This window comes from Rhinolophus ferrumequinum, chromosome 22 (assembly GCF_004115265.2).
Source record: "Rhinolophus ferrumequinum isolate MPI-CBG mRhiFer1 chromosome 22, mRhiFer1_v1.p, whole genome shotgun sequence".
In the NCBI taxonomy this organism is placed as follows: domain Eukaryota; kingdom Metazoa; phylum Chordata; class Mammalia; order Chiroptera; family Rhinolophidae; genus Rhinolophus; species Rhinolophus ferrumequinum.
Window position 1 is genome coordinate 28,825,020 of NC_046305.1, and position 10,808 is coordinate 28,835,827.

A 10,808-nucleotide genomic window follows, 5' to 3' on the forward strand; every position below is an offset into this window, starting at 1 on the left:
GGAGGTGCAACTGAGGTACAAAGCTTGAACTCACAGGGTACCCCTCGGCCTTGGGACAATAGGGAGAAACACCAGGGCACTGGACTGAATGCAGCACTAGGGTTCACTGTCCTGTGGACCTTTGAACCAGGTCAACTGTGATATGGCAAGAGACCGAAGATTAAAAATGTGATGCCAGTGAATCAGCCAGAGCAGTAGGTGTGTGGGAGCCAACTGCCATAGGAACGACACACATTTCTATGTAGCTCATAGGGATGACTTGATCTCACTTGAGATCTTTTCCCATTTGAAAAGCATTAAAAAGTCATCATCACCTGCAAGCACAGAGGGTAAGCAGTCTGACTTAACAATGCTTTACTTTTGCAAAGCATTGAAGTAATTACATTCCAGCAAGCAGGGAAAGCAAGTTATGTAACTGTTATCTTCTGAAAAGTCTTAAAAATCAGCAGCAATGAGACCTTGTCTTTTTGGGCAGTGTTAAATCATAAAACACCATATTGCTAAGTAATGGGGCTATTCTGTCAGAGTGTAACTTAAGAAAAATGAACCTCGTGGCACGTTGTCTACTCAGAAGCCTGCGGTGATTCCACACTGTTGATCAGATATGATCCTAAACCTATGGCATGGGTTTCTGCTTTCCTTTTCACCACCTTAATCTAATCATGTGTTTTCTGCTTCCCAGTGGATGACGTTTTTACCTCAACCTCATCCATACCACTTGACTCTATCTTTCCCTTCCCCTCACTGCCACCCATTCACCTTGTTCATCTCTTTCCAAGCCTCCCTATGTGGGCCCTGCACCTGACACATAACATTAGTATTGTTAGTAACATCCAACATTTGTATATCCCTTTCAGCTATCTGACTACACCCTCCACATTTCATTGTAATACCATCTTTTTTCATTTTACAAGACACATTCCTCTTATCTCTAATCATTCCAGCATTGCTTAAATATTTATGTATCGCATCATTTCTAATTGTATGTACCCATTTGCATGTATACTTAGCAGTGTAATGTGTTAGTCTCCCCCTCTAGATTAGACATCTCCTAGATTTATTCTTTTCTACCCATTTCTGCATCTATGTGCAGATACCCAGGTAGGTGACAACATGTCATGTGTCAGTTGCCACATGGTTATCGAGCCGCCATGGGCTAGGCATTGTGCTGGGTGTCACCTGCAGTGGCATGGTCCTTAGACTGTAGTAGGAAAGAGAGATATTAAACACCTAAATGAATCATAGGTGAGCAAAGGGCTGCAAAGAATGACAAGATGCTTTAGGATATGTGGGAATATATGTGGGGTGGTTGGAGACTGCAGTTCCTTTGGGAGAGCAGAAGTGGAAGCTCACCTGGTTTCTCCTGGATTCTGCCATATATGCCTTTCTTTTTTTTGCTGATTTTAGCATGTATCCTTTCACTGCAATAAACCATAACTGAGAGTATAACAGCTTTTCTGTGAGTTCTAGCAATTCATCAAACCTGATGGTCTTGGGGACCCCAACACAAGTAGAGAAGAGAGAACAAGAGCTATAGGGAAGGGGAGAGTATGAGGTGAGGGAGGAGATAGAGGAAGGGATTGGATTCCTCAGGGTTTTATAAATCATGGTCAAGAATGGCATAGTTCTGCCTGCGGGCTTGATTTTAGTGTGATTATTTAATTCTACTCCATGGCCCTAAGCTGCACCTGGCCCTGACTAGATCTCACAAAATGTACCTACAGAAAACATGCAAATCACTGAATTTGTGTGGAGTTGGGGGAGGCCAAGGGGCCCATAAAACCTACTAAAACAGGTGAGCAGTGTCACCTGGGGGGACATCTACACCAGTTACTTCCCATGTGGCCTACTTTGGATTTGGAACAGACTCACTACTCAGTACATGTTGGTAAAGAAACAGGGGTGTGTTTATTATAAAGCTAGGGGGGAAATCTCAGAACTGTTTGCCATACTGAACCACACATATTGAAAACTCAGAGGTGACATCACTGATTTGTTTCATAATCACATATCCATAACAACAGAATAAGTGAAGGAAAAAGTAGGGCGAGTGAGTGGTTGAAGCAATTTATTGGCACAAAGGACTACATTGTCAAGGTTGCAAGTAAGTCATCAACTTCAGTGCATGGATGTGCACTATAGTGTTTCTCAAATTTCTGCTTGTTTGGACAAGCATTCTGCCTTCTCAAGAGTATGTCTTGAATCCATAATTGTCAGAGAAAAAAATTAAAGCAATGGAAGAAGTGCTTATGTAACTCATTTCTAAATCAACAGGGGACTGTGTTTTTTGACGTGCAGGAAGCTGGAGGCAGAAGCCTGTTAGGTTTTATGACTGTGCTATAGTCCAGCACTGCCAAGTCAGGGTAGTGTTGCCAAAGCCTGGGGCAGCAGCCTGGGGAAGCCATGCAATCACAGGGCTCACTGATGGCCCGTGAGTCCAGTGCTGCGATTCTGGGGAGCACAAGATGCTGTTATAGATTTTCTAACTACAATAAAGTCTCTTCTCTCTGCTCCCAAGAGGGAAGGCCAAGCGGGCGCCTTTGGGCGAGAGGTATAGTTAGACAAACCTAAGTTTGAATCCTGTCCTAGCTATGTGACTCTGGGCATGTTACTTAAACCCTCTGGGCCTCAGTTTACTTATCTGGTCATTATAATTAGACCTTGATCATAGGGTTCTTTTGAAGACTAATAAGATAACATCTACAAAGCACTTGGCATACTGCCTGACATACATTAGGGGCTCAAATAACAACAAAACCAGCAAGGATATTAATGTTTTAATAAATCATCAGACATGAAAAGACATTTTTGAAGGCTCGATGCTAGTCACATTTCTCAAGACTGTCACGCTGGGTGATGACATCCACATGCTCTGAGTTAGATATTATAATAGTGGCTGTGACAGAAGTGGCCTGATGAGTCAGCTTTACTATTTTGGACTAAATTCTTAGGCTGCATTTGGAAGAGCAGCCCATGACTCAGGAGCTGTTGGCTTCAGTGTCAGATGTTCTCTGGCCTCCTGAGAGGATGAAGAAAGTGGACATCAGAGGCTGTGTTGATGAGATGGCTCTTGAGGTTAAGCTTTGATCAAGAAGACAGACTCCACCATGTAACTGGAACCAGGGGCAGGTCTTGGCATGCAGGATGTCTGGTCGAAGGAGCATGAGTGTGGAGTTACCACCTGGGTTTGATCCCAGGTCCTTCATACAAGTGTGAGGCATTGGGCAAGTTAGCCATCTTTCTAAACCTCAGTTCCCTTATTTATAATAAATTAAAAATACCTGATTTTTAGAGTGGTTATAAGGATAAAATGATATAATGCAATGTATGTAAACACCTGTTACATAGTACTGTATTTCCACAAAAAAGACCTAACCGGAAAATAAGCCCTACCATGATTTTTCAGGATGCTCGTAATATAAGCCCTATCCCCCAAATAAGCCCCAGTTAAGATTGTCAGCCAGACAGATGCATTTAGTACATCCATTGCAACACACGACAGACATATTGAATTATAAAATAATATTAATATATAATTAAATATAAATAATATTGACATTAATACTTAAAATAAGTAATATAAATGATAATTATTTGTAAATACCCAAGCGGGCGCCTTTGGGCGAGAGGTAAACGCCTATGTAAACAGATGAACTTGAGACTTATTGCCGAATGACCAATCGGATTACAGACACAAAACACGAATAACGTGCGCACTTGATAACAAATGGATGTGGTTGTGTCTAATATGAATCTTCATAATTCAATACGTTGTGTGTTGTAACAGACGTACTTAATGCACTTGTGTGAAATAAAAAAATGTTTTCTGAATTTTGGTGCCTGCAATTTTTCGTCGCTTTTGTGTGGACCATCATTCTTAACTGTCATCATTTTCATTTCCACTCCTGTCTCGTAAGTCTCCAATTAACACTTGATTTAATGGTATATTTAAAGGGAATAATATTTTGACCCCCAGACAAGATGAGTGCAAAAAGAAAGAGCTATTCTGTCAAGTACAAGAAAGGAATCATAGGGGACTCCTGGGGCAAGAATCTTACCGCTTTCTGCAAAGAGAAGAAGTTGGATCTCTGAATGGTCCAAAAATGGAGAGCAGAGTACAATAACCTCAGTCAACAGGTGGACGAGGGAAACGCTAAGAAGCGCAAGTGTGGCTTGGGTCGGCAACCATTATTTCCTGAGCTGGAAGACATCATCTGTGAATGGATTGCTGACAGTAGAGCAAAGGCTTTGGTTGTGCGCAGGGCTGATATTCAAGCATTTGCCCTTGCAATGGCACCACAGTTAGAAATATCCCCAGAAGAATTCAAAGCATCACAACACTGGCTAGAGGGCTTCCTTCAGCGATATGAACTGTGTCTTAAGAGTGACAACACTGTTCAAGCTGGAAGATACTGAAGTTATTAAATATGCATTTGCATTCAAGTCCTTTGTTGATGGCATTGACTTTTCTAAATATCAACTCTCCAACGTGATTGCTATGGATGAAACTGCAGTGTTTATGGGCCAAGGATCTCAAATGACAATTGATCAGAGGGGTGTCTCATCAATCTACATTCCCTCCACTGGTTACGAAAGTGCACGTGTTACCTGTATTTTGGCAATTCGTCTGGATGGAAAGAAAGCCCCACCTCTAATCAGCACTAAGGGCAAGAAAGGTTGAATGTGTTCTAGGCATTTACATTCTTGAAACCGAAAAAGCCTGATGCAGACAAGCAGTTATAAGGAAGTGGGTCGATTTAATGCTGCCACTTGTTTTGCGAGGTGGCCAAAGAGGTCTGCTAGTCTGGGATTCAGCCAGCACTCACCACGCTAAAGACACGAAGAACTTCCTTGCAGAGAGAATAGATCAAATAATGATTCCCGCAGGAATGACTGCCTGTCTCCAGACTCTTGATATTGCAATAAACAAGCCATTCAAGGAACACTTGCACATAGAAATCAATGACTACCTTGAAAATAGAATGGAGAGAAATCATCGTGGAAACTTTGTGAAACCTAGCCTGCAAGAGGTCGTGACTTGGGTGAAGAATTCATGGGTAAAATCACTGACCGCTGCGTTGCCAATGCACTACAAACAGGCTACATGGACAAGAAGTGCTCATTTAAGGAGAGCTCTATGGCTGGACATGAGAGATTTGGGCCAATCGTTCCACAGGAAATGGAGTCGCAAGAAATTCAAGTCGCAATTTGGGGTTTGGAGAGTTATGACGATGTTCCAGAAGAAGATGATATGACTGTATTTGAATAAATGTAATTTTTGTATGTAAATAAATCAATGTAGATTGTTGTACATGAAAAAATAAGGCAGCCCCTGAAAATAAGCCGTAATGCATCTTTTGGAACAAAAATTAATAAAATACCTGGTCTTATTTTTGGGGAAATACGGTAGGTGCTTCATAAATATGGCAGTTATAATCATATAAGCAAAGTGCAGTCACGCCAAAGTGTGAAATGCATTAGTGGCAACTAATATTGTTTTGTGACAAAACAATCCTAAGACCAAATTAGTTTATTTCTTATAAAGAGTGGCAAGATAGACAGTAGGTTTGATTTGAGGCTTGGCAAATAAGTTCATTTTGGGAAAAGGTTTATGGTTTGGATCAAGTCCCTCCCCAGGTGACAGGCTTATCATTGCCCTGGAAAGACTAGATCTGGGGGGTAATGGGGAGCAGACCTCTTTAGCCAGGGGAGGATCAATGATTAGCCATCCTATAAGACAGGGACCCTACATGCCATGAATGGCTGTGAGGGTGATAGCGAAACACAGCTCCAAGGAAGGCACGGGCAGCTGTAGTGACTATGCAGGATGCAGGCCTGTCTCTGCAGCAGGAAGCTGTGTGTTCCGATACATGGCCTTGGAGGCAGTCGTGGAACCTAGAACCCAGAGAGCAGAATGACTCCAGTTGGGGTTGTGGAGGGTTGGGAGGGGGGAAAGGAGCTGCAGGTGAAGTGGAGGTGGGAGAGCCAGGCCAGAGAGGAATGGTTGCAAGGAAGTGTGTGGCTGGTGCTCCTCCCATCCTGACTCCAGTTGCTTCTGCATCAGAACAATTTTCTGGGAGATGAACCCAAGAGGTTATGGGTGCAGAACCCAAATGATGTGAAGGAATGTTTTTCACATAGAAAAACCTCCCTTTAGCAGGGAACTCATATCATGTGCCAGAGAACAAACATGAATGGAACTTGAAAAACATAGGGATGGGAGTCAATGTTACTACAGCTATGTCCACCAGGAACTCATTGAGAATAAAGCACTCCTAAGTGCAGGAAGTTAATGATGTCGATCACTGTCTTGGAAACCCAGCCTGGGAAATGGGGAGGGATTAGTGATGGATGCTAGACATTACTCAAAAGGGTAATGGTGTTTGAGGGTATTTAAGTTGGCTCCTTCTTCCCCATCAAGTGGTGTGTATCAACAGGAGAAATTCCCAAGTATGTTCCCACCTCTACTTCTGTAGGAAACAAAAGCCTATGGTTGCATCTGGGCTTGCTTGTCTGGTGCAGTGGTTCTCAAATGGGACTGATTTTGTCCTCTCAAGACATTTGGCATTGTCTAGAGACATATTTGTCAGTTGTTTTCTTTTTTTTCGGGGCAGGGGGAGGGTGGTGGCATTCTACTGGCATCTGGTGGTTAGAGGTCAGGGATATTGAAACACCCGACAGTGCACAGGACACCCCCTCCCCAACGACAAAAAAGTATCCAGCCCCAAACCAGCAGTGCCAAGCTTGAGAAACCCTGGTTTGATGCAATGTGAAGGCTCTGTCGATGGAGGGGCTTGTTCCTCGCACCTATCATCTCATTGTAGGGTAGAATGTGGAAGTATCATGGTTAGTCATTAATCCCTCATTGGTGGCTCTACACAGAAGATGGGGTGAGGTGAAGGCAAAAAATTTGGGGGTGGAAATGAGCCCAAAGGGAACCGTGGACTAACCTCCTATGGTAGATGAAAGGATAAAGGCAGTTTTTCATTCCAAGTAAACTTCTTACTTGGAACTTCTTACTTATTTAAAAACTGCTTTCCTTAAGCACAAAATGTTTACTTCCCTAAGGAACTCTTGAGGCAGAGGAGACCTGCTTAAATTATGGGGATGATGGCTGCACACAGGGCTTTTATGGGGTTAGAAGATTTTTCTGCTTCCTTTGAAGGAGCCTCAGGAGGAAGGGAAGGGCAGATAGATTCCTTTCCTGCAGTGCAGAGGATGTGGGGAGGATGGGGCGAGTTAGGAATGGAAGGCAGAAAGCGTGAGGATCGGTTGTTCAACCCCAGCAGGTCAGGATCAGAGCAGAGACATGAACTCTGGGGTATAGCTTCAAATCTCCCACCCATCTCCCCATCCTGGTAAGCAGAGGGAAGGGAATCCAGGAAGTAGGCCTCCTGCTTTAATGTGAAAACACACACATACACACTCACACACTCCTTTGGTAGATACTCTGGTTTGGATCAAGAAACAGTATGGGCCATGCTGTTGGGGGAGGGGCAGATGGGCAGGGTAGAGAAAATTTTGATGAAGGAGTGTGAGGGTTTCAGTGCATCCTCTCTATGTGCTATTTCTCACTCCTCTGTTGCAGCCTGAATGTCTGGAATTGTGGGTTCTTCTCTTTGAGAGATATTCCCACTTGGATGGGAATCAAGGGAATTAGAATGAAGGAACTGATTACTTAGATTGGACACACGGGGGGAGGGGGAAAAGACGGGGAGGGGGGGAATGGATGCATCTTACAGCCTTTCTCTTGCTCCTTGATTGGCAAGACTCTGGCTAATACACCTTTTGTATAAGAGTTGGATGGGGGTTGCGTTGGGTGGGCAGCAGTGGAAGGGAGAAAGATATAGTGAGGAGTGGGTAGCTTCGGTTTGGCTCTGGTCTAGGTTACAAAGAATGGGGCCTATAGGGGGACCCTTGCTTCCTCCCTCTATGTCTCCGCTGCATCTAGAATGCATGTCTATCACAGTCCCCATTATATGTGGTTGGATTCTGTGCACACCTTGCCCAGTAGGCTATGAATCATGTTTCATTCAGAAGGGTACCCTCTGTATCTAACAAAGCCTGGTACACACAGGCATTCAACACGTATTTATGATGAATTTCTACCTTATCCTATGTGGCTTGCCACAGAAGAGAGGACAAAATTCAGGCAGAAGTTATAGCAAAAAGAGTCTATTGGCTGGTCTATCCCATTTATCCTATCCATCAAAGCCAAAAGGGTGGTAGTGGTGCTGGTAGAATGGGATCCAACGAAGAAGTGAAGGTAATGTCTGAGAAACATGGCCAAGATTTGTGGCCCTGAATCTCTTCATTTAATCATCAAACATTCTCTCTGTAAAACCACCCAGACTAGCTCAGTTCCAGTATTCCTTGGCCTGAGGTAGTGGGGCAGCATAACGCACTGAAAGTCACAGGTGAGCACCCTGATGCTAGTGAGAGGCACGCAGCCCTCGGGAGATGATGACGGTGGTTCCCTGTGAGCACAACATTCAGGCCTTCTCTGTCTTGAGAGAGCTAAGGGGATGACACATGTATGGCACTTGGGCCTAGATGAAGGTGCTGTGTCCACACAGGCTCTCCAGGCCTGTGAGCATCAGAGACCCTGGGCTCCTTATTGATTTGTGTCCTTTTTACTGACTAGCTCTCCAGAAGATACATCAAATGTCGTTAGAGGACAGATAGATAGTGTTTCAGCATCTTTAAGGGGCTGAAGATGTGTGTTCTAGTCCTGGCCCATCCTTCCACTTTCTAGAAGTGTGACCTTGAGCCTCTTGGAGCTTGAGCCACCTCATCTAAAGTGTTTTTCCTGTATCACAGGGCTACTGTGAGGCTCAAGTGCGTTGATATGTGGGAATGCTTTGTAAACTGTAAAGCTCTATGCAATATGAGCTGGTTCTTATAAGTTATTTATTCAGGGAAGCAGCAGATGAATCCCCACATCAGTGCAGTCCCAGCCATTCCTTCAATCAGGGTCTGCCTGCAGGGAAGGGCAACTTCAATTTCTTGAGGCAGCTGGAAGCTGGAGGGCTTTAGCCCACGTCCATGTCTCTGGCCTCATCTAACACTCTGGTCAAGGCAGCGGGGGCCTGGCAGAAGGGTGCTGAGTCCCCTTATTTAGTTCGCTGGTAGAACTGGAAGACAGCTTTCTCCTGCTCATACGTCTCGATTGAGCCAGGTCGAAGGCGCCGGATTTCAGCGATGGCATCTCCTGCAGCCAGGCCACACTCCTTCACCAAGTAACAGGCCAGCATGGTGCCAGTGCGGCCAAAGCCCAGGGCACAGTGCACTCCCACGGCCTGTGAAAGGGGAGCTTAATGGGATGGAGCCTGACATCTTCCTAACACTCTCCTGCCTCTCACTTGAGTTGGTCTCTTTCTCCCGACAGCTGCTTCTTCTGGGTCAGGCCCAGGACTGCACACGTCTCAGGCTCTCAGACACAACAAGTGAAACCAAAGTCAGAGAGAGCTATCTTGTACCTGGTGGCTTGGAGGCCACCAAACACCAGCAAAACGGCTGGTTCAAGCGCTGGTCTCCTGGCCTGCCTCCCCACAACCATCTACTTGCGCTTTCTAGTGTAGAAGCCACTGGCTATGTGCAGCTACTGAGTACCTTAAATGCTGCTAGTCCAAATGGAGATGTGATGTAAAATGCAACCAGGTTATGAAGATGTAGTACAAAAAACAATGAAAATATCTAAGAATTTGTTTTACATTAATTATATGTTGCAATGATAATATTTTTGACTTACGGGGTTAAATTATATTATCAAAATGAATTTCTCCTGCTTTTTTACTTTTTAAAGTGTGGCTGCTAGAAACTCTGGCTCCATTATATTTGGACAAAGCACTTGGAGACTGCTGAATAGCCTCTGACTTTGACCCCCATCTCTCCCAAGTCTGTCCACCCCTTCTCCTCCTCAACTCTCCACAGGAGCTAGTTGTTAGTTTCCTCTCCACAAGCCCGGTTTACACCGCTGGGCCCTCTTTACTCTCCGCCCTTTTACGTCCTGGTTGCACCTGTTGTCTCCCGGCCCCTCGGTCTTCCCCCAATCTCTCTTCCAGCCTTGACTTCCCCAGCTCCGCCGGTTCCCCACAGACCCTCCCAGGCCCCTCCCTCCTTGCGCTGACTCCGCCCACTGACCTCGCCCCGGGCGTTGGCCTCGTCCACAATCTGCACGAAGCGGTCGATCTGCTCCGGGGCGGGCGGGGAGAAGTCCGGGATGCGCAGTCTGTGCAGGGTGAGGCCAGGGCAACTGTCGCTGTGCGGGGGCCCGCGCTCCGTCAGGGACACCAGGTGCCGCACGCCCAGGTCCAGCAGGAACTGGTAGTGGGCAGCGAGCCTGGGCAGCGCCAGCCCAGCCAACCGGCCAGGGAGCACCCACGAGAAGTTGGGGGGCTGCACGCCCATGACTGGGAGAGGGCCCAGGAATAGCGAGTCACCTAGGCAAGGCAACCCGTTCCGCTTCCGCCACTCGTCCGCTCGCTCGCCCGAGCCGGATAACCCCCACCTACCCAGTACTGACGTCTCGGGGGACCGCGTCCAGGGCTACGTCCCTCTCTGCCGCGAGGATTCACCCAGCTATGAATGACCAAGAGAAGCACCAATCCGACCCCGGCCCGACCTGGATACTCGTTGATTGGTTGGATAGTCAAAATGGGCGGATTACGGCATCGGTGCGCACGGAGATTGGAGCAATGCTGACAGCCAAGAAGAAAAACCTACGACAAATTTAATTGTTTTCTGTGGATGACTGCTCTCTGGCGGTCGGTGGGAGTTACTGCATCACTGGCCAACTGCCCCTGCCG

The 10,808-nt window shown here is 45.9% G+C and overlaps 1 protein-coding gene across 1 annotated transcript; it reads right to left on the reverse strand.

Moving 5' to 3' along the window:
• Positions 1-8,893: 8,893 nt before the first annotated feature.
• On the reverse strand, positions 8,894-10,590 carry DUSP23 (dual specificity phosphatase 23). Its single transcript, XM_033094142.1, has 2 exons — positions 10,144-10,590; positions 8,894-9,299 (listed from the first exon to the last, which is right to left on the reverse strand). The coding sequence occupies exons 1-2, from the start codon at positions 10,408-10,410 to the stop codon at positions 9,114-9,116; spliced, it is 453 nt and encodes a 150-aa protein (XP_032950033.1). The 5' UTR covers positions 10,411-10,590; the 3' UTR covers positions 8,894-9,113.
• Between the last annotated feature and the right edge of the window lie 218 nt (positions 10,591-10,808).

Coding starts and splice junctions, on each gene's coding strand:
- DUSP23 (XM_033094142.1), bottom strand. CDS start 10,410: ATGGGCGTGCAGCCCCCCAACTTCTCGTGGGTGCTCCCTGGCCGGTTG. Junction 9,300..10,143: donor AGGCCAACGCCCGGGGCGAG/GTCAGTGGGCGG, acceptor CCCCTTTCACAG/GCCGTGGGAGTGCACTGTGC.